Here is a 24,216-nt window from a genome sequence, read left to right as displayed (position 1 = left end):
TCGCTTTTTTATTACGTCACCTTTGCGCGTATCCAGGCATCACTAGACGAGTTATGTTGCCTTCGGTGCAGGTTGGCGTGAGTTCGCTTCCCCGCCTGGGAGACCATATATGAGTGCTCAAACAAATAAAATAAAAATAAACTAGGAGAGTTATGCTAAGAAAAAAATTGCTATATCAAACGTGGACCAAGACGAGCCAGGAGACCCTCGGCGACTGTGACGTGTCATCATTTACCCACATACGAGAGCGTCACAGTACAATTTGGTCTCAAGTGCCGTCACCAACACGTCTACGTCACGCCCGACCCACGTAGTTCTTGCAGAGGGCGGCCCCAGTTAAGGGGACAATTAAAATATCTGAGTGGTGTAGAAACCTGGCTGGTAATGTGGTCAGTCAAACTTGGGAGGACCCCCCTCCCCCTTATTTTTTTGGCACTTCTCTTTTTACACCCAATTCTTAATGGTTGTACCTAGAATAATGTAGAATCAGTGTTTTTGCTTCTCTGATGACGTTGTGGAAAATATTTTCATGAATGATTAGAGCGTGAAGCTATTTTTTAAATTAAGGAACCTACATCCACATTGCTCAAATGCTTGAAAATTGACATAAGGGACTAATATTTAATGTATATGATCAGTATTTTCTAATATTTATTTGTGCAACACCTCAAGAAAATCAGAAAGTTACTTCAGTCACATCCAATCATAAAACAATTGTGCCAATTTCTAGAGGTTCTGGTCGCACTTAAACTCACAAAAGTTAGGCTTTGTGGGGATATTTCATAAATAACCGAAAATACACTTAACTTTTGAATCTTTCAGTACTGTATTTTTCTTTTTTGCACAACTGTTGTTTTTAACAAAGACCTGAATGGCAAGGCTTGGGCGCCATCTTGTGGCATTTTCGGGAGTATCAAAAAGAGGCAAAGTGTTCAGCAAATTGACCTTTTACACGTGACGTCACAGTCCTCATGGGAACGCCCCCTCCGGCAAAAGCGACACTTGCCTGTATTGTGATCATTGAATCTCGTACAGCGTAAAGTCCTTTATCTGTTTTCAAACTAGCGATCTCCAACTTAAGTAAATATCGCGCTCTATGAGTCCCGACTAAATGTGCAACTTCGACTGACAGGCGACCTCCGGTTGAAGTAATAGATTCCATGGCTCTATGGGCAATAATAACTTTTAATTTGTAAAATAGCAGTCGCTAAGTCACTAAGGGTCACGTCCACTTCCAGTCACGTGATCACATGACGTTGGTGCAAATGGTCAATTGCTGAGGACAAGGGCCACCAGAAAAACAACTTACAATAGGTGAATTCACCAAAGGGCAATAGGTACTTCAACTGCTTAACAACCGACATTAACTCAGTACAATAGATATATGGTGCAATGTTGTGTGTGTGGAATATATGCAGCCGTGCTGTACATACTCATGTATATATATATATATTTAGGAGTGTGTGTGTGTGTGTGTGTGTATATGGGTGTGTGCAGTCCTCATGTATGTACTTCTCTACACATGTATACTTCTGTGAAGATTTCTTATTGCTGCACTTATTATTTAACTTTAATTTTATCTCTTTCTATTCTGTTGTTTCTTCCTTACTGTAACTGCAGCTGGACGGAGTCCAGGAAAAAGTTCCCCACGGGGAAAATAAAAGTATATCGTATCGTACATGACCATCTTAAAATGGAGTCACAGGATTGGTCATCTTGACGATCTCGACCCCTGTGTGGTTTATTGTTTTTGTTTGTTTGGACTGATTTAATGACAGTTGATGTAACCTTCACTAACCCCATCTGGAGGTATATGTTCCAGGCCTAACCTCCATGAATGACTTAAAATTTTAGAGACCAGGTAGCATTTTAGTATAACCTAAGCTCAACACAATTGAGCTCAGTGTTCCTTAGCACCCATTCTTACTCTTGCTTACAGTTCAAATAAGAAAAACGTGCTTACTTCAAGCTATTTATTTTTTCCTCTATTGAAAATCGACATTGAAAGAGACAAACATTGCATATATAAGTCAAGTCAAGTCATCTTTACAAACCATATAATCAACATCAACATCCACTTGCTTAATGCTAACATACCGTATTGTGCGAAAAGAGGTGCTAATGGAAATTAGCCGAGATGTTAACAACAACTATAAACCTTCAAACAACTGCTACTTGAACAAACATGGAACAGCAACACATGCAAACAGCATTTAACTATACATTTAAGTATTATCTGTGCTCAATGACTATTATTAGAGTTTACATAGTTGAAGACCATCTCTGGCTCTTCATCTAGCTCTTTGTAACATACCACATTTCTCTCAGTAGTCCTCAGTGCTGCTGCGTGAAATGTTGTGGCACAACGTGGCACTCCATATTTGGACGAGCCTGTAAACTGCAAAAATCCATTATCAAACGATCACTTCGAAATCTTATATGATGTAGCGGGAAACACTGTATGTATGCAGCTTCATGCACTGCTGCTCTTCTCACCAACGCATGCATGTTTGTCAAGCTGATACTTAGAAGAGAACTTTTGATCACACACATTGCAACTGAACATTTTCTCACCAGTGTGTGTTTTCATGTGTCGGGTCAAAAGAGAATTTTCACGGAAGCTTTTTCCACACACCGAGCAGGAAAAAGGTTTTTCTCCCGTGTGTGTTTTCATGTGGTGAGTCAAGCCGGAACAATCATAAAAGCTTTTGTCGCAGATAGAGCAAGAAAAAGGTTTCACTCCTGTGTGTGTTCTCAGGTGGGTGACTAATGTTGAGCTTGCACCAAAACTTTTATCACAGAATGAGCAGGAGTAAGGTTTCTCTCCTGTGTGTGTTCTTTTGTGTTTAATCATTGCTGAGTAATCAATAAAATCTTTGTTGCAAGCCGGGCAAGAAAACGGCTTCTCTCCAGTGTGTGTCCTAATGTGTATTGTTAAGTGTGTCCTGCGCTTGAAACTTCTACCACAATGCGAGCAAGTGTAAGGTTTCTCATCTGTGTGTATTCGCAAGTGTGACGTCAGGTGCACGTTCTGGGTGAATCTTTTGCCACAAATTGAGCAACTGAACGGTTTTTCTCCAGTGTGAATGATCATGTGTCGTTTCAGATTCATCTTGTGGCCAAACGTTTTGTCACACTGAGAACATTTCCAGGGTTCATTGTCAGTGGCACATGACAAATCCTCTTTAGAGTGTTCATAATCATCAGTGTCAGATGTTATGACATCGTTATCTGATAATGGAGCGAAGAGGCTTTCAGCTTGTGATCCTATGCGGTGGTCAGCATCACCTTCGGCTGTCATGTGTTGACCTGAGCCACTGCCTGAAGGCTCCTCCGCTCTGTTCTGCTCACGTTGACATTTGCCTTCAGCATCATCTTCACTTTTCACAATGACACTACACACCGGGAAGTCAAGCTCTTGAAGATGTTCCTCCTCTTTAATAGGGAGGGACTCTAGCGTCTCTTGCTTTATTCTTGAACTCCTGTGATGCTGCTCAGGTGCGACATATACTTCACTGGTGTCTGCAATACACAAGAAGATGAACACACATGGTTTAGATTACACACACACTATTCAGTTAAACTAAGAACACAACGTTGTCACTGCATTAGCCAAAAACATTGATATTACAGTGGTAGTAAAAGGCACAATTACACAATGATTTTGTAAAGAAGTGTTTATTTATACCCCACACAAATTTATAAATTGATTTTAAAAATTATTTTTAAACAGGCTTAATCCAATTTAGTTGTTTCATTGTAGCTTAGCTTGGTACAATTCTCTGGTGGGTAGCTTGAAGTTAAGCAACTAATAATGTAGAATAGGCTTTTATCTTAGCTCACTACATTTTCACAAGTAGCTTGCCCAACACTGCCCTCATAACTATGTCTGAATTTCCAGCATATCTATTTTTAAATCAAGTGCTGTAATGTCAAGTAGAACCGTTTCGCTTGGAAGCAATTTACCTCACGTAACATCTAAGCCATACACTGTTTTGTTAATCACTGTGCCTCGGTCATTACGGATGTTTCCTAAGTGGTCCCGTCGGAGGAGGCGCTTTGCCAAGTGACGCTATGGTCGATTACCGTCGGTTGCCATTACGAAAATAAACCGAGTAGTCCTCCTCCCCCGCCTCCAAATTAAACTATTTCCTAAACAAATAAGAGTAATAGTTAAACAAACCTGTTCTACGAAGCACATTCTGATGCTCGAAAGCGTCCAGTTGTTGACGTTGTCGCTCGTTTTCCATTTTGGTCCTACTAAGTTCCTCCTCGTACTCTTTTATCGTTCTTTCAAACACTACAAATATTTCTTCGACGGCCGCACTTAGCCGTTGATTCAGCAACGCTCTCATCATTTCTATTTTGCACATTTTCACACGATAATCAACACAACACTTTACACTCACACTAACACGATCTCTGCTTAGTGACCGTTTGTCCCAGTAACAAGCTAGTTGGAGCCTTCACGCTTTTGCTTTTACTTCCGGTGGGCGCTCGACAAGACGCATTCTAGTGCTTTACTGCCTCTTTTGCTATGGTTGCGACATTACACTATAGACAGACAGCAAAATATACGACGGATGGATGGATGTTTAAACAGTCATCACAGCAGCAAAATTCATGCCTATGCACTTCTGATAATAAACACCCAACACAGTTGAAACAAATACAAATAGCATAATTGCCAATTTTAGAAATTTACATCTAATTTTCAATCGTCCGTTTTTGTAGAATACTTTGTAATTAAATAATCAGACAGTCTAATCATGTGCCACATAAATATGTGTACAATTTGTGCAAAATGAAAGTATATTGACAGTGACATACAATACAATTCTACGATGACAAATTATAGCACACCTAATATCTTTACAGCGTGAAACTTGATATGCATAATAGTTCTTTCTATTGCACATGATCACCTTCTACTTAAAGGCCCCTCTCAATCTCTTCTCCTCACTTTCACCTTTGCCTTTATCATCTTCACTCTCCACTATGACACAAAACACAGGGAACCGAGGAAGGCATTTACTTTAGTCCTTCGTTTATTGTGTGGGATAAGGTCAAGAACTCCCCTGTGATAGACAAAAGTCCTCAAAGTAGCGACCATATATTTATTAATTTCATTTAAGCATTATAAATTGATAATACCAATACAACATATACATGTGCGCGTGTAGAGTTGACAATGTTAGCGCAGGATAGTGCTAGCTAACCAGTCAGTTTGCTGTTAAATGAATGTGCTTAGTAAGTGTTTTATTTTTATACTATTTGGTCAATAAAGTGATTGAAAATGTTCAAATAACAATTTTTACATTACGTACTGTTGATGTGTAGTTGCATAAGGCAGTTCTGCTTTGCAGTAGACACAATGCACTATTGTCTACTTAAATGTGGAGTAATCCCACAATTTTGGACATTCTCTGTATTTTACGCACTCTTTCATTCGTAGCTTTTGTTTAACGGGACACATGCCAACTGCTCATGTCTAAAGATTTACGACAAAGTCTGATCATGCGTTTTCTGTCCATCTTCAGAGCATATTGCACTCCCCCCAAACCCACTTTGTTTTTAAGAGTCATCGTGTTTATCAAAGTGACACTTATGAGAGAAACTTTAATCAGACACACTGCAAATTCTCATGTCTAATCAATTCTGAACATTCACTGAATCTAAAAGTGCAGACTGAGCCGTCAAAGGACTTCTGTGCGTTTGGGAGTGTGTCTTTAATTGTGCCTTCTGATCAAATATTTTACCACACACTAAACTTGTCCTGATAGAGAAGCTTTTACCACACATTGAGCAAGTAAAAGGTTTTTCTCAGGTATGCGTTTTCACGTGACTTGTTAAATTAGACTTTTGAGTTTTAAATTTCAGACCGCAAACTGAGCAGGATAAGGGTCTCTTCTCCAGTGTGTATTCTCATGTGCACTTTCAGAGCAGACTTAGTACCGAAAGTTTTGCCACATTGATGACATGTCGTAGCATCTTTAGAGTGTTCCTCATCAATAGTGTCCAATGAACGCCACGTTATCTCTTGTGATCCCCGACAATGGTCTCCACCACCCGCTTCTTCATTATCTTCAATCTTCACAATAACACAATAGAATGGTGACTTGCTGGGATCAGCCTCCTCTTCTACTTCTTTGAAGGGAGGGTTCTCTGGCATCGCCTCTTCTTGGATGTGGGAGATTTGGGCTCCTCACCTGCTGTTTATGATGAAGCTCTTCACTGACATCTGCAGGAGAGAAAAAAATAGACACACATAGTTTGGTAACGTCAAACTTTACGCAGTCAAGTCTCTTGTCGTGACTGATATTGTGTAACATTATTTTTTATTTTTTTTATAGCATCTATCACAGCTGGACTGCAAGAAAAAAATCAGCCTTGGCATTTTTGGCTTAGACCGGCCCATTATTTGTCATACCATCCCGTCAGGGTATCATGAATAAAATGCACATATAACCAAAACCTTGATCAAAACACTAATACAACAAGCAGGATCAAGTCTATTCAAAAAAATAATAATTCTGATATTGACTAGAAAATTACATTTTATTTGGCATTGATTGGTTCAGTTTGCTGCCTATTTGGACAGGAATGAACGGACTGCTCCCTCTAAATTGCGGAGTAAGCACTGGATGCAGAGTTCAGTTCAAGGCGTGCTGCCACGTGGAGTTGACTTAAACGTTTGACTATGCCCACACAGATTTTTGACCTCAAAGTGCCTTCTTTGTTTCTTTGTTGTTAAACTATTGCCCTGGCGGCTTTGTGTGACATCTTATAACATCTTATAACCCTAACCCTACCACATCACGATTACAGTAATGTTCGAACACTTTATTGAACAACAAAAATTAAAAACTGATCGAAACCCAAATACTATCCTCAACCGTCCAGGTATGCGCTATCTGCTGGGAACATGTAGTACTGCACTTCGACCTCTTCCATCAAACCACTAGTAAGCCCCGCCTCGGCTGACTGAGGGTTGAGTGTTTGTAATTTTCGATAATGTGTTTAAAAAAAAAAAAACTTTACGTCCTAAGAAAGTGCATCATTAAATGTGCAAATTTTGTTATAAAAAAAAGGTTTCAACCATTTTGTAAAATCCGTGTAGGCGGAGTCAAACGTTTAAGTTCACCTGATGTGGCTACTTGAAATTATGGGCCGGTCTCTTGGGGGGAAAATGGAGAAAAATTATTAAATGGCACTGCATCGGCTCCAAAAGATGCTGGCCCACCGGGCATCTGATGTCTATGCCAGATAGCCAGTCCAGCCCTGGCATCTATATGTATATACATTTAAATAAAAATGAAATATAAGCAATAATTCCCAATGTACGCCATAATTGTGGTCAAATTATAGTAAAACGATTTTACAGAAATTATAAGTAGCCAATACTTTTGCCATCAGATTACACTGATACCACAAGTGAAATGTTTTCTGAGTGTAATTGAGGAGAGGAAGCTAGTGAACAAACCTGCTTGGTGTGATTCATCTTGAGGCTTCTTGAAAACAGAAGCCAGTAGTTGCCGTTGTCTCTCGTTCTCCTCTTTTGTCCGACAAAGTTCCTAAAAAGTACAGTAGTGCTCATGCAGGGGCGTACAGCGGATGGGGCCAACAGGGTGGTGGCTTCCGCATGCATAGCCGCCCCCACTGTTGACCACATTTTTCCGGGTGATTTCTGTCACTGTCACCAAGAGACATCCTCCTGTGAGTGAGGGGTCCAAAGTTAGGAAAATCCCCCACCCCTCCAATACTTCAACCAGTATTAGCTAAGGTTACAGACAGCCAGAAAAACAACATTTTTGTGGCCTTTAATGAGAAAAATAGTACTTTATTCTATAAAAACATAAAACATAAAAGTGAATATAAAGAAAAACTGGTTTTCTAAACTGTTGTCTACAACAGCTCCTTTCAAGTGATGTTGTTTTGTTTTACCATTTGTCCCAATCATTATATAGTTGAAGAGCGCATCAGCAAAATTCCTGCAGGTGTCACATGACAATAAAAATAACAATGAGACCTGAAAAAGAGTGGGCAAAAGCAATAAAGAGAGTTCCATCTTTATATTTAAAGTCCTACAGCTTCATGTTGTGCTGCTCTCACCAGCACATGTGTGTTTGTCAAGTTGATACTTGTAAGAGAATTTTTGGCCACACACACTACAACCGAACACTTTCTCATCTGTATGTGTCCTGATGTGCCTTGTCAAAAGTGACTTGCCGCGAAATCTTTTACCACACACTAAGCAGGAGAAAGGTTTCTCTCCCGTGTGCGTTCTCATGTGTTGAACCAAACCTGAACAATCGTAAAAGCTTTTGTCGCAAAGGGAGCATGTGTATGTTTTTTCTCCAGTGTGTCTCCTTGTGTGTGTAATCATGTTTACCTTTTGAGAGAATCCTTTGCCACAAAACGAGCACATGAATGGTTTCTCTCCTTTGTGGATCATCATGTGTTTTTTCAGACTGCTCTTGCGGGCTAAAGTTTTGCCACACTGAGGACAAGTCAAGTGTGACTCGTCAGTGTGGCATGTCTTATCACCTTTTGCGTGTTCGTCACTGGTGTCGGATGTTGTGTCACCGTGATCCGACGGTGGAGGTAAGCGTCTGTCTGCTTCTGAACCACCATCACCTTCTGTTGCCATGTGTTGACTTGAGTTGCTGCTTGGTGGCTCCGCTCTTTTGTTCTCCTCACTTTGGCTGTCGTCTTCATACCTTTCACTCTTCACAGGGACACAAATCACCGGGAACTTCAGCACCTGAAGCTGCTCTGTCTCCTGAGTGATTATGTGCCCCTCCTCTTCCACTTTAATGGAAGAGGGTTCTGGCTCTTCTTGCTTTGCCCTGGAGCTCCAATCCTGTTGCTCGGGATGAAGATCTTCTTGATTGCCTGTAAAAGAAACAATAAAACACACAATCTGTTCCTACATTGACATCTGATGGACAGACAAATAAAAGGCCAGAGAGATTAACTAATCTCAAATAAATGTATTTAATTGTTTAACAGTGATTCTTAACTACTGTACCATGATATATCACTCAGGTGTGCCACTGGAAATTATACATTTTCACATAACTTGAGATAAAAATTATTTACTAATGTAATATTAATATTTAGATTAGGGAGGGCACATAAAGGCTGTCACTCATGATTCCACGCCCCGCTCAATTGATACCACGCCCTCACATAAAATGTCAAAATATATATGGAAGCGAAAACTGAAAATAAATAATTTATTTAAAAAAACACCAAAGTGAATCAAAATAAATTTTAACCCGAAAAACATTTCACACACTTATTTTTATTTTGAATACATTTATATATATATTTTTGCCAAATTCAAGATCAACTCAACAATTTTCAGTTTCAAGATTTTTTTTATTTTTTACTTTTGACCCTAATTTAACAACTGCGCTTGGGCTCACCTTGCGAGCGTCACGTGGGTCCTGAGTTGTACAGGATACGGGCCGAATCCACCTTAAAATGTTCATAATTGCCTAATGACAGTTTACCACAAACTATTATCGCAAAACACTTTCATATCATTTCTAATTTACATTACCCTTCAAAATAAATGGCTAATCTCGATCGGTGGTGATTCCAATTTAACACATTGGTTTAAAAAAAAAAAAAAAAAAGTGAGAGGAAAAGACAAACCTGCGATGTGAGAGTTCAACACAGCTTGAGGCTTGTAAACAGCGTCCAGTAATTGACGTTGTCGCACGTTATCCTCTTTCGTCCGACAAAGTTCCTCCTCATACTGTGTTATCGTTCTTTGAAAGACCACTAATATTTCGTCAACGGCTACACTTAGTCGTTGATTGAGCAACGTTCTCAGCATTTCGACTTTACACATTTTCACACGATAATCAACAACACTCACGCTCAGGCTCGACTGGCCGCGTCTCTGGTTCGTAGTTTAAGCTGTTTTGGGATTGGGTAGGTTCAAAGTGCATCGAGACGACTACAACCTGACGTTTACTCCATTACACGAAATACAACTGTACAAAATAACGAATAATCAACGTGTTAATGATGGAAAATAACGCAACACATCAGGGATCTCGACAACTTTTTTCATTTTCGTTTTTTTATTCTTCGTTGACGTTTGCTTGTTCTATTATTCAGTAAAGGCTAGCGCATTTAGTAGCAGCTGCAAGACACTTCCGGTTATGCCGCTGATGTTATGCGTAATTTCCGTTGTTGCAGTGGCATTTGACTGGCACTTGCGGCATCAACGTTGCGAATACCAGTCAAATGCAAATGCTTCAGGTGAGGCAGCTGCCTTTCCGCTTTCCCTCGGGAGATGTCGCGACTCCATTCGACTTGATGCCGCTACCATTACTCATTCCATTGCAGCGTATGTGTTTATAAACACATTTTTATTTTATTTTATTTGAATAAACGGCTTGTTTTTGTTAGTGCTCATGATATACACTTTATTAAAGTGTATAAAAGCATACAAACAAATACCCGCTGCAGACGATTTATATATATTTTTAAATTTTATTTTCATGCTGGACTTTGTACATTTTTTAAAGTGATCCGTAAATAAAGTGTTCTTTATGTAAATTTTTTAAAAAGTGATCCGTAAATAAAGTGTTCTTTATGGATAAAGGGTTGGTATCTTAATAATAATTTAATTTATGTAAATTATGTTTTTAATTTTTGTTTTGACAGGCAACAAAATGACTTTCACACACACACACACCACAAAAAACAAACAAAAAAAGGACAAAGGGGCACTTTGGGCATCAGTGCCCGGGCACTTATAGCCTATGAAATGGGTTATAGAAATAAAGCTTCCTTTCCTTGCCTTACTGTACTGTCAAGTTTAACAAAACACCTCAACACACATTGGAGAGAATAATGTAAGTAAAGTCAGCAGTCCCCTCTGTGCAAAAGAGCAAAAAAAAAAATTGCACCACTACGTTTGTCTGACTTGGTTAGCCTTTCCGTGCACACTAGAGTACTAATTAAGCATAGTCTGAAAATATTTGAACAAAACTTTGTAGAAATAGAAGTCTTGGGTGTCTTTTTGAATTGCACTGCTGTGATGTTTACTAGTCGGCTTGGACATGCAGTAATAGAAACAGACACAAAAAGACCCACCAATATTGGAATTAAATAAATAAATATGTCAATATGAGGCAAATCACCATCCCAATTTTGAAAGTGGATTTTAACGCCCGCCGCCGCTAACTTAATAGAAGCAGAAACGCTGTCTGTGTGCTAATAGTTATGCTAATGGTATGCGATGTTACCTGAGTTTAAATTCTTTTTCCCTCCTTTTTTTTTATATACTAGCAAAAAAACATACAGGCCATTTCTGGCCTTGATTTTTTTGCCTATCCTTTGACATTTCTTAATGAAAAAACAAAACAAAAACATTTTCATCTCCTCCTTCCACATTTGGAGTCTCACATTCTACAGCATAGGTAATTCAACATAATTTATGTGCAGCTTCAGATCTTCAGCATTCACAAGCCATTTGTACTGAAATGGCATCCTCTACTCATGTGATTACTATTTTAACTGTGATGGGTTGGGGTTATGAAGTCCTGGACTGGTAATGAAGTAGAACGAGTGGCAAAAAGTCACATTGTTTCTTTAAGAGGGCAAACGATCAAATATTAATACATCAAAATTGGGACATAAAACGGATACGCATGTGCTAGTCGACTCTTCTTCAGTGCGAGTCGACAGACGAGGTGCACGGAGCCTGTCAGTGAAGTGGGGATTTACACAAGTACGTCATTGAAGAAGCCATTAAAAGGTAAGACTGAGAATTAAATACTTTTTTATGAGTCACTGCAACAATATCCTATGAAATTTGCTTTGCAGCACCAAAGGAGCAGATTTGAGTATTCTTTAATCTTCTACAGACTGAGCAGAATGTTCAAGGCAGTGTTTGGACACAAAAAACACAGAGGAAAACCAGATGAAACGAGGAGGCAGAATCAACCTGGTAAGCACAAATAAATAAACACACATCTTGCATTGTATGCTACTTTGGGGTCATTATCATCTAAGAAAATGTGCTAACCTGACTAATATGAGTATAATACGGAACCTGCTCACAGTTGTATTATTGGAACTTGCGCGAGCCAAGTTCTCTGGGGTGATTCAGTTCAGTTAGCCTCATTTCAAGTGTGTCAAAAGAAAACATCATGACCTAGTACATCACAGGGAAGAATTGGCTTTGATTCAAGTACATTCAATTTACCACTTGTTATTCACGTGTTGCATCTACTTCCGCATAACCTTGCTCTTTGTTTTAGATGCAAATTTGGACTAAATTGCGAAAATGTAAAATAGTTCCTGCTGAAATCAAGCACATTTACTGCATGTATTTCATAGGCTGCAGTTGCTGCAGTACAGATTCAATTTCAGAGGGTGCTCTGATAATAGACAAACATAAGTAGAGCTCAGTCTCAGAGAAACCATTGTCCTCGTTAATATTTAATACCGTGCCGCCCTGGGTTGCAGAGGAACTGTGTCGGTCTCATTAAAATGATACTGCGTGTTTACAGTATTGGCAAAAATGGAGGATCACCACCAAAGACTTAAACAATTCTTGTCCACATTCATGTTGTTTGGCATACTACAGATAGAACAATAACACTATTGTGCTTCTTGCAAAGCTACTTCAATATGGTACAGTGGTGCCTCCATGTATGAGTTTATTTCGTTCTCAAAACACTCGTATCTCAAATCATCCTTCCCCGGTGAAATGAATGGAAATGCAATTAATGTGTTTTAGCCCCCTGTAAAACAGATCAAACATATTTTTTACTGTAATTCTCATAAACAAACTGGCACTCAACAGCATTGTCTTGCATAAAAACACAATGTAATGACATAACCAGCAAATGGAAAATGCAAGTAGAAAACATTACTGTAATGTATTGTCTGTTCTCGTCTTTTGTGGGGTTTATTGGCAGATGCCAAACAAGAAATTTTAGTTATAGTCTTTTGACAAAAGTTAATTAAAGTTTTAGTCATAATTTAGTCATCTGATTGTATTTTAGTTTTGATCCAATTTTTCTTGCCGAAAATAAAGACCAATTTTAGTAGCCTAAATTGATAATTTAGTCGCTGTTTTCCTTCAGCATACATTTAAACTTTTATACAGAAAATTATAACACACCGGTTAGCCGTTTCTTGCTCTAGGACAAGTAGGCGGCTGCCTAGGGCCCCCAAGCCACTAGGGGGCTCCCAAGCTCTATAGTCTCTACCTAGCTCTGTAGTCTTACCTGAGGACGATTAAAATGTGCTGTTTTTATCTGTCTCTAATATTTGTTTATTACATCCCCTTTATGCTAAAAAAAAAATAAACATATGATATAAATAAAATAAACTGTGATAATAAGCAGTGGCTGGTGTTTTTGTGTCACAGTTAGTGACTACGTCACTGATTGACAGCTACCCATCTACTTTTCCCGTTAGCGAGAGTACTAAACAAAACATACCGTAATGGCAATATGGCATCAAAAAGAAGTTATCTCGTCAGTGCGGAAAAACAGAAGAAAAAGAAAACTGAAGAAGAAAAACGGTCAAAGGAGAAAGGTAAGGCACTTGTTGGTGATGGATAGTTGGAGGTTCCGTTCCGTTCCGTTCCGTTCCGTCTTCAATTCCGCTTATCCGGGGTCGGGTCGCGGGGGCAGCAGCTTTAGCAGGGAAGCCCAGACTTCCCTCTCCCTAGCCACTTCAGCCAGCTCCTCCGATGGGATCCCAAGGCGTTCCCAGGCCAGCCGTGAGACGTAGTCTCTCCAGCGTGTCCTGGGTCGTCCCCGGGGCCTCCTGCCGGAGTTGGAGGTGAAACGCCATTTTATTTTATTTTTTAGCAAGTTTGTTTATTTGTTTTGCTAGCCATCTTGCTAGCATCGGGCATTTCTTTACAGATGTTAACCTTCCCTTGGCCAGCCCCTAGTTCATCTAGTATAATATGTACATTATTGTAGAAAATGCTTCAAAGTGACAAATTTCAAATTTGTAATTGGGTACAAGCTTTAAAGAGACACCGTACATCAGAAGTTTAATATAAAACAGATTCATTTTAATATTCTATATTATTGCAATATTACTGTAATTAAAAAATAGGAATATTTACTCATGGTCTATTTGCTTGATAACCTTTGCCATTTTTCTAAACACTCAAAAGCTGTTTTATTTTTATTCTTTTGACGTAAAGAGGACTTTCACCTTAAGATGTTTAATGTTAACTGTAGTCTGCTTTGCTCATGAAGTAGGGCTGGGTTAAAATAATAATAATCGAATAATCGATAGAGAATCGATTTTCATTTTTGAGCCTGATATAGATTCATAAAATTATTATTATTATTTTAATATCTCTTTCCCCCATAAATTCATTTTAAAAATGTATAATTTTAAAGACCTTTTTGAAATTTGCTGTTCACATGAATTTAAAAGTATTTTCTTACACTTATGAAATACCTGATTTATTGCACTTAAAGACAATTCTGAATCATTTTAACTTATATTCACAATTATTGAATTAGAATTATGAAAATATCTTCATCTCATTCTTGCTTATGTCAATGCTTGTGTAACACTAAAGTGATTATAACACGTGTTACTTTCATTAATAAACTAAATCATTTAATCCCTTACTGCATCTGTAAAAAATTATTTGAAATAGATAGTTAAGAAGAATTTATGTTCCATAATTAATCAATATCGATTGAATTGAAGTGAATCGAATCAGAAAAAAATCAAAATTGAATCGAACTGAACTCTTGTGAATTTAAATTGAATTGATTGAGGAAATTTGAATCGATACCCAGCCTTATCTTAAAGTGTAATAGATTGTGGTATCTTAGAAGACCATCTAAAGGGTTAGGAATCTCTTCATTGTAGTTTGGCAATCTAGGGGCCCCCAAACACCTCACCACATCTTGCCGAGGGCCCCCATGACGCGAGAAACGGTCCTATTTGTAATTGTAGTTTAACACGCAAGACACATTTAACACAACTGTGTTGACATTAAACTTTGTTTTAATGAAACATGTTGAACTGACAATAATATGTCATCTTAAAACTTAGTTTTCACCTAAATAAAAAAAAGGTACATAGCCTGAGATTAATCTTGCAGCTGCACAATGAATGCAAACATGTTTGAACATTAAATAAACTGCAATGAACTGTTTCTGAGTGTTTTTTTTCTCCCACCTGCGTTCCATTCCTTCTTCTGATTGGATTTTGTGAATTTTCACTGTGTTGTTTTCATTTTCGTTTTAGTCATTGACAAAAATTGTCAGTCAATTTAGTTATCGTCATTGTCTCATTGGCTTCTATTTTAGTTTTTGTTTAATTTTTGTATGAAAATTGTTTTTTGTGATGAAAAATTTCAAAATTTTGAAAACGAAAATATCACTGATGGCAAAGTAGCTAAATGCTTATTAACAACACCGGTAGATGTTGTCCTTACCCTGCAAGGAAACCAATGTGAATTGATGGTGGTCGTTTGCGAAGCTTGCTGCCGCCATCTAGCGGAGGGGGTCTATACCTTACTCGTATCTCAAATTTTTGATTGCAACTGAAGAAAAAAACACACACCAATAAACAGTTCATTTAAAAAGACTCAGTGTCAAGTCACTCGTACAGTATATTATTGGCAGTAGGCTCTATGTAATGTGAAAATATATGAATAATTGAACTAATGCAATTTTTGGGGAAATTGCGCATGAATGCTGAAGTGGCGAAGCTGAAGTGAAATGCTGCAGAATTAATTGAATACTCAATAAGTTGAACATTTTAAATTTGGAAAGGCTGCATTCAATCAACTAATGTGGAATCTTTCTTCTGTAGGTGGTGTTGTGCATCCTCCCAACAATCTGCAGTTGGGGTGTGGTGCTCATGCTCCACACCATCACCTTTACAGCGGCTACCAAGGAAGCCGTGCAAGGTCCAAGCCACTGACCAAGGGGCTGTCCATTTCTTTACCATCCTCTCCTCTACTCCCGCACCATGACAACGTAGTCCCATCCCATTCGTGCACCAAGTTCCCAGGTGGGTGGACTTGATTGAAATAATGACAGCAACCTGAGCTGCAGTGAAAGCGGAACACTTGCTTTCATGGTTTTTCCATGATTAGCAAGCATCCGCGCGTTCAGCTGCGCCATACATGTGACAGCAAACACACATGCATGCATACAGACGGAGGGCCCGAGGGCCCCAAACATGTGACAGATTGTCACCGTAAATGATTGAACATGATGACTTCAGGCAAGGAAACCCGATCTACTTCATATCACATGATTTTTTCCGGAAAAGGTTCGATATCGTCAAGATGAAAAGTTGATTTTTATTTAACTTGATGTGACTGCTAAGTCTGTTAGCTCAAAAGCAAAGTATTGACATCGTCTTTCTGTAGTAAACTATGCCCAAAAAAATAAACAAACAAAAACACACCATGTCAAAAACAATGAAGTGATTATGTGGAATTGTGGACTGTTTTATACCACATAATTTTTTAAAACTATTTAAAGTTGCATCAGACAATTTTAGATAATTTTATTGACATGCATACAGTGTGCACACAGTGATTCCCAATGTTTGGTATGGCTCCCTCTAGTGGTAAGTAAAAGGATCACAGATTTAAATAACTGGTAAATTACACAAATAAAATACGGTTTAAAAATGAACTATATTTTATCAACTGATGGCAATAATATGGACAGAGATGAAAATTAAGTTAAGCCTTTTAAAAAGATCGCAACTGCTTCTGGGTAGTACGCTGGCACGAACAGTGGCTAATGTTAGCAGCGAAGGTAGCTAGCTGCTGTGAATGGCATAACATAAACCAGGGAAACCAGGAAATACAACTGAAACTACTATGTTAACAACAACAGAAATTTGCACTTTCTTTTTTTCTTTCTTTCTTTCTTTCTTTCTTTCTTTCTTTCTTTCTTTCTTTCTTTTTTAAATAAATGAAAACATGATGAACAGAAACAGTCAAAGTTCAACATTCAGTCCTACCACAACCAAAGCAAAGGTACCATTTTTATTTAGCTTTATGTGGAGCAAATTTAACTGAATCATTATTTAATTCAAAATCCCCCTGGTCACCAGCCAATCGCAGAGCAGCTATAATAACCAGTCACTCTCACATTCACACTAAATGTGACATAACAAATTCATTTGGTGAAGCAATATATCCAAAATGAATGACAATGTAGAATAAGTTACAGTCTAACAAAGCTTCATTTTACATGAATGTGAACATGAAATCAATCACAGGCGAGTCTAACCATCATTAGCATTCTGCAAATTGTTCATGCTGAGCAAGACATGGATTCAAACTCAGGGGTGTGTACTGTCCATTTATGCTGACATCTGGAGAATATGATTTGCAGCTTCTTCTTTTTGTGTGTGTTGAAGTTCAAATACATTTGGGTCCTTATAGCTTTTCCCCAACATGCATGGTTTTAAAATACACAATAGGTGGCAGTGTCCCATAAGAAAGGAAGAACGTCCGTCCTTCTATGGAAAGCCATTTAAGCATTTATTCATATCTTTGATATCCATCCTAAGTACTTTTTCTTTTTTTTCTTCTTTTTTTTTAAGAGTTACTATGGGTATGGAAGTACATATATGGCACAAATTTACTCGTACCAAAGTTTTTTTTTCACTTCTACCTATGACATTTATGTTCATTGTTCACGAGTAGGAAAGCTACATGTTAATGACACAAAATGGTGTACTAGTTGACATGTATGTGCTACTAATATTACTGGTGAACTGAAGCACAAGATTAACTAGTAGAATTTATGATAGATAGATAGATAGATAGATAGATAGATAGATAGATAGATAGATAGATAGATAGATAGATAGATAGATAGATAGATAGATAGATAGATAGATAGATAGAGATACAGACAGACACGTTCGAGCCAGAAGAAAAATAGACAGAGATTTAAGGTGTTACCTTTTGGCAGTAATAAAAAGAAAAACTATGAATAAAGCCCAATTGCCACTTCATTGGCCAAACAACTAATGCAAGCGTTGTAATGACACTGCATGCATGTCAAATCTGCGTTTTAACTGCACTAGCCTGGCCAATGTATGCTGACCGACCACATACATACAAGAATCAAACACTAACCAGTCCTCAGGGTGAAAATGAATTGCATCGCAGTGTTTTCATTATGAGCCATCTACAGTCAGTCCTAAAGAATTTGCACCTCAGAGGAGCCTCAGATGTTGTTGCATAAATTGAGACACACCCACACATCAATAGTTGTACACTGTTCCTGGCTATGCATGTATACACACACACACACATGCACACACAATTAATATATCAGAGACAAATTCCCACGTTACAGTCAGCATTAAAATGTTAACATGGCCCATCATATGTATATTGATTTATACTCCTGGGACACGATTTAAATTCACCGCAGATCTTATCTGGAGAGGCTTAATCTCTCTCTCTCTCTCTTTCATATCCCTCCCTGGCTGCACTCTGAAAACCCCTCCCTCTCATCTCGCCTTCCCTCCCTCCTCTCCCCTTCCCCATCTCCTTCTCCCCTCTGCTGTGGCCAAAGGACGGGCGAGGAAGCCGGACTATGTGGACGGCTGGCGCGACTCGAGTGGTCCTCTTGGCTTCGCCTTGTGCTGTGGCGAGACACACCACAGAGGTGAGAGGACGGGTGCGAGGTGCGAGTGTGTGTGTGTGTGTTCAGCATCGTGGTTGTTTTGTACTTAATGATGAGAGGAGCTGTACCGCCGAGGAGACTTAATGGGATAGAGGTGAGGGATGTGAACGGAGTGTGTGTTTTATTAACGCCTGTAAGGATCTGAACGAAGTTCTGCCTTTTAGGTGAATGAGACAAATGATGTCAGTATAATCTTCACAATATGTTAAGTCAACTCCATTCAATGATATTAAAAAATAAATACCAATTATGCAGACAGGTTTTCTTATGTCTGTGAGGAGGGAGGTTACGCTATGTGAACATTTTTTTCAATCCCGGTTGCCAGGCACCTTTCAGCTTCCCGTTTCCAATGGCAACTGCGAGATGGTTTGATGAATAGCGCTGGACATTCACGGTGTCCTCGTGTTACTCCAGCTTGAGACTTTGTGCTCTGCTGACTAAATGCAAAGTTTTCTTGTCAACCCCCCCACCCCCTCACCTCACCCCTTCCCCTCCTTCTCTCCCAAGCTGTGAAGTGAGAAGTGCATCGAGAGAAAGGCTCTAATTGGGGGAGCCTTGTGAAACAAAAAGCCCAGGCCTGCCTATTAAAACTGACCTTCATCCTCTCCAAGGCTAGCGTTTGGCTTGAACGCGAGGGTGCTTCAAAGCGGTACCTTAAAACGGCGAGAAAGGATGAGTGCAAAACAAATGTGGTGTGTGGATGCGAAGATGTGTGCGAGGCGGCGTGAGCTGTTCGTGTTATCTGAGATGTTCTGTCATCCTGTTTATAAGCCTACTCAATATGCATGTTACTCAGCCCCGAACACGAGGTGCAAGAACACCAGAAGTGAATTGCTCAGCTGGTTAAAGACACAAACTTAACATTTTAAGATCGTCTATTCTGTGAAGAGGTGAGCGCCCGTGTTGTTGTCGTGGGGTTGGAGGTCAAAGCATCAGGGAGCCCTAACTAGTGATAAATGAATGCAGCATATGTCCTGTATCGGCCAATCTCTCAAAGGCAAAAGGCGAGGCTCTGCATCGCTCTCCTCACCAAGCTCATTAAAATTCACAAGCTGTCTTTTGACCATGAGCACCTGGCAAATTCTCTACCTCACACAACCTTGGGACGATACCTATGGAAAGCACTTTCAGCTTTTATTCCATACTAGTATGCTCTTTGTACTCGCTATTAAGACTTAACTGGGGCTACACAGATTTCTGACTGGCTGTAGCCCCGCCCAGCTCTGTGTAGCACCACCCCTGGGCAAAACTGTGTGAGTTGACAACTGCATGCTATAAGTATTAACTGTGACATCAAATTTTACTAGCTAACATCTAGAACTTTAAGCGTAATATTAGTAACATGCGGACTTGTGAACAAAAATGCCCCAATTGTAACACTTGTTGTTATATTAGTAGGGACGGGCAAGTACTGATACCCGGTATCGGTATCAGGCTAATACATGGCCTTAGTTCAAGATGACGGCACTAGCGACGGCGGCTAATACCAGTATCGGCAAATACAAATTAAAATAATAGACAATTGCCATTTATTTCAAATAATTTTAAGGAAAAACACTATCTTGGGATACAGTATATTTAAGAAATGATCTGTCATGAATTTGGGGGAATTTTATGTATCAAAAGTACTAGTGGTATCGGTACTTGGTATCAATATCAGTGACTGCTCTAATACTGGTATCGGTCTAAAAAAAAGTGGCATTGAACATCCCTATTTAGTAGCATGCCAAAGTTATCCTATAAGTGTGCAGAAATCTCACACAGTGGTCGATAAAACATTACTAGTAACACATTCTACTAGTGTGCTGAATTGCCTTACTAGTGATAGCAAAGAGTGTACAGTACTAGTACGTGGACCTTTAGCTGGATATCAAGGTTATCTATTAAATGCTGACATGGCTTGCCATATCTACGCTACTAGTGCAAGTAGTGGGAATGCTACCGGTAGGGTTCAGGAAGCTACTAGTGCATGACACATAAATGCTAGTTCGGCCTCATAGTGTTACTAGTGCAGCATGGTAGTTCTAATTATGTAGTAATAGGCCAAAAATGACCCAAGTGTGGGAAAAAAACATTACTAGTAAGACAGTCATTCTACTAGTTTCTCCTTGCCATTCTACAAATTGTTTCACGAGACAAAAAAGCATTCTAGTGCATGAACTAAGCTGGATATGAAGGATATGGGATGAATGCTGAAACGGGGCGACCTCACCAAGGGACTGTAAAGCAGCTGTCAGTGGGAGTTGGGCGCGCTGACCTGTGGATGCGATGCACACATTACACGCGGGCTGCTGTGCGGGAAGCATCACCCGACTACACCTTCAGTGGCCTGCTCATGTGTGCGTACACTGAATGTGTGTGTACGTTTCAGACCTCCACGTGGAGCCCCAGCTGGGCTCCTCCCTTTCGTCCCAGGAACTGATGACCAGACTATGCTTCTTATTGGGAGAAGCAACGCCCGGCATAGCTAGCTCTCCTATGGAGGACAGGAGGGAAAAGAAGGTAAGTCGGCATCTTGATTTATTCTCCTCTTGTTGGCCTGTAATCGAACAATAATTCATTTTTCTTCATATTTTCATTTTTGGCTGATTTCTTTCATGAATAATTCAATATGTGCTGATTATCATCTTTGAATTCAATCATTCAATTAGAGGAGATTTCCACACATTTACAATACAAATTATGTTGCAATCCTTGTTTGAGCATTTATTTGTTATCCATTGTAAGGGCCATGCACTAACTAATAAGACACACAGCACAATGGCTGTCTTAATAGTAATGATTTTTCCACTAAAGGTGACATTAGTAGCACTAGTAGCCTACTAGTACAAAATCAAACCTTACTAGTAAACTACTTTAACTTGTACGCATGTTTTCACAGTCACTAGTAGCCTGCTGGACCTTAATAGTAGTACCAAAAGTCTTGTACTACTGGACTGGTGACATTTACAGTTCTACCTTTTACCATCTAGCACTTCACGAGTAGTACTAGTATCGTGTATATGTCAACTAGCGCATAGTTTTTCCTCACTAGTAGCATGTTGTTGTCCTACTAGTAGGGATGGGTGAGTACCAATACCAGGTATCGGTATCAGGTAGATACCAGGCCTTATTGCAAGGCGACAGCAGCCAATACCAGTATCGGCCACCCTTCTTGTGGTCGTTTTACGATCAGGAACTAGAAATTGGAAATGTGATGAATAGAAAATTGCCATAAATTTGTATATATTCTGATATATAAGTCTTACTTTAACATGATCTGTTATTGTTTTTTTAATTGTATGTATCAAAAGTACTAGTGGTATCAATACTTGGTATCGGTATCAGTGATTACCTCAAGAGTTGGGTACTCTTACTGGTATCGGTCTGAACAAAAAGTGCATTCCTTCTGAATAATGTGCAAAAATGTTCAGTAGTAGAAAAAAAGATACTTCTTTCTACTAGTGTGCTCTGTTCTATTAATGCACCGAATTGTCTTATAAAGACAAAGAGCATACTACTACATGGACTGTTAAGATGGAGATCAAGAATATTGTTTGATATTTTGCACTAGTACATGCTGTCCTCACTATTAGGACAATTTTGGCATACTAGCAAGACAACTTCAATTTACTAGTGATGCGAAACTATGCAGTAGTTGACAACTGTGTGCTACTACTGACATTATAGCATTCAAGGTAACATCATGTGCTTCACCATTAGCACTGCACTAGTAGCACCGAGGACTTGGTCGCAATTTTGCATCACTAGTATCATGTCTGTGTCCTAATAGTTTGCAGAAATGTCAGTGGCCACACACACATCACGATTTGGAATAAATGCTGAATGGCCTTTCCATAGGATAGCTCACGTGACTGTCGCGAGCGTCCTCCTGTGCATGCGTACGAGAGTTATTGAACGTGCTCGTGGCGCCATCTCTGTGCCTTGGCCCATTTAATTTAGCCAGCCTCATCTCACCACCTGAGCTCCACATCCAGTCACTTTCAGCCAGATCGCAGGGATCATATGAGGAATGTGGCTTGTCCTGGGCTGGCTGAGATGGATTATAGTCTCCGGTGTAATAGGAACATCAGCGAGCTGCTTCATTTCTCTTCACTCCCCGCATTGCATAAACGTTGCATCAGTGATAGGAGAGCCGAACTGCGTTTGATCAAACCACCAAGATAAAAATATTATGAGAAAGCACAATCCAAGCGTGTTCTTTTGTGCAAATATTTCAAGGTTCGCTTAGCATTTGTTGGATTGGTCCCGCACATTAGACTGTATTCAATGATGCAAGGAACACGTAAATGCACATTGTAAAAGGGATCATTTAGTAGAAGCCACACCTGCAGCACATGTCGTTTGATTTATTTTTAGACTAAATTGCTCTTTCATGCGTGTTGAAATCTATTTTCTTCACTTGTTGAATGTTTAAAGCCACATTGAACGTCTTTAGCCTTTGTCCTATTATTTCAGGTTTTTATTATATTTCATTTATTTAAATTTATTTGATTATTTTTATTATTACCCCAGGGAAATTATTCAAAATGTAAAAAAACAACAACTTTGCATAAAAAACGGGACCTCTCTACTTCTAGTGATTTGTAAACACTGTGGCATAGGTAATGATCCAATTTCACTCAATTGGTCCAAAACAATTTTTTTTTGTTCACTGCAATTAACTCATTCACTGCCAGTCATTTTTAAAGCAAAGCTCTCCATATCACCAGCCGTTTTAGAGTATTTTGATGGACCTCTCAAAACTCACAGCAGATTGTGTTCTGTGACATTGTAAACAACAAACCTACACAACAAAGCAAAAAACAAAAAACAAGCAAAAGACTATTCTCTCATCTATTACCAGAAAAAAATTGTTTTTTTCTTCTTCTTTTCTTTAAGTCAGGGGTGGTCAAGTTCAGTCCTCGAGAGCCCCTATCCAGCCTGTTTTCCATGTTTCTCACCACCAACACACCTGATTCATGATCAGGATCGTTAGCAGGCTTCTGCAAAGCTCGCTGATGAGCTGATCATTAGATTCAGCCGCACTGCAGGAGGGAAACATGGAAAACAGGCTGGATAGGGGCTCTCGAGGACCGAACTTGGCCACCCCTGTTTTAAGTAATCACCAACACACCGGTTTCTGACCAAAAAATGTACATACAGGAGAACAGTGACTTTGACGCTAATATTTTTTGTTTTTGTGACAATAACAACAAAGACTAAAAAAGGACTTTTGATCGCAAATCAATAACTGATTTCCAAACATACAACTACGACATGCTCAGTGAGTGATGCCGACCCACCACATTGCATTCCGGTTGACAAATATAAACGGCCACAGCAGTAAATGACTTACTGTCCATCTTTGTCCATCTATCTATGGCAGTGACAAGAAGAACAATTAAATTCAGAAGTTCCAAATAAGCCTATATGGTGGATACCTGTTGACATTCATGCAAGACAATAATAGCTTTGTGTTCAACTAAACAGGCCCAGATTTCACACTAAGTTCATTTGTGAGTAAATTAAGACGAGCTTTTTA

General features: G+C 39.2%; 3 protein-coding genes across 8 annotated transcripts in view; 1 reads left to right on the top strand and 2 right to left on the bottom strand.

Moving 5' to 3' along the window:
- Window positions 1–1,959: 1,959 nt before the first annotated feature.
- On the bottom strand, window positions 1,960–4,494 carry LOC147177380 (uncharacterized). The gene is made up of 2 exons (XM_086072139.1): window positions 4,184–4,494; window positions 1,960–3,522 (listed from the first exon to the last, which is right to left on the bottom strand). The coding sequence occupies exons 1-2, from the start codon at window positions 4,371–4,373 to the stop codon at window positions 2,474–2,476; spliced, it is 1,239 nt and encodes a 412-aa protein (XP_085928265.1). The 5' UTR covers window positions 4,374–4,494; the 3' UTR covers window positions 1,960–2,473.
- Window positions 4,495–5,051: 557 nt separating this feature from the next.
- LOC147177379 (uncharacterized) lies at window positions 5,052–10,170 on the bottom strand. Of its 2 annotated transcripts, XM_086072149.1 has the most exons (4): window positions 9,664–10,170; window positions 8,393–8,895; window positions 7,484–7,574; window positions 5,052–6,241 (listed from the first exon to the last, which is right to left on the bottom strand). In XM_086072149.1, exons 1-4 carry the CDS (start codon window positions 9,860–9,862, stop codon window positions 6,129–6,131), a joined length of 906 nt encoding a protein of 301 aa, XP_085928275.1. In that variant the 5' UTR covers window positions 9,863–10,170; the 3' UTR covers window positions 5,052–6,128. The 2 variants fall into 2 exon arrangements, with proteins under 2 accessions (XP_085928275.1, XP_085928274.1); XM_086072148.1 differs by lacking the exons at window positions 5,052–6,241; window positions 7,484–7,574 and having other exon boundaries at window positions 7,721–8,895.
- A 1,534-nt stretch (window positions 10,171–11,704) lies between these two features.
- Window positions 11,705–24,216, top strand: part of LOC147177378 (protein TANC1-like) — a 49,280-nt gene continuing 36,768 nt past the window's right edge. Inside the window, exons 1-5 of one of the 5 annotated variants that reach the window (XM_086070642.1) lie at window positions 11,705–11,782; window positions 11,851–11,974; window positions 15,838–16,038; window positions 18,582–18,674; window positions 21,064–21,194. In XM_086070642.1, the coding sequence (XP_085926768.1) occupies window positions 11,902–11,974; window positions 15,838–16,038; window positions 18,582–18,674; window positions 21,064–21,194 (498 nt within the window). In that variant the 5' untranslated portion in view covers window positions 11,705–11,782; window positions 11,851–11,901. Of the gene's footprint in view, window positions 11,975–13,509; window positions 13,576–15,837; window positions 16,039–18,581; window positions 18,675–21,063; window positions 21,195–24,216 lie in introns of those variants that run through there. The other 4 variants (XM_086070643.1, XM_086070639.1, XM_086070640.1 and 1 more) reach the window with 4 other exon arrangements.

The sequence above is a fragment of the Leptonotus elevatus genome, chromosome 3 (genome assembly GCF_054856555.1).
Source record: "Leptonotus elevatus isolate MCC_2025b chromosome 3, RoL_Lele_1.0, whole genome shotgun sequence".
Lineage (NCBI taxonomy): Eukaryota > Metazoa > Chordata > Actinopteri > Syngnathiformes > Syngnathidae > Leptonotus > Leptonotus elevatus.
The sequence above is the reverse complement of the archived record's forward strand: the minus strand, read 5'-3'. Positions and strand labels throughout refer to the sequence as shown.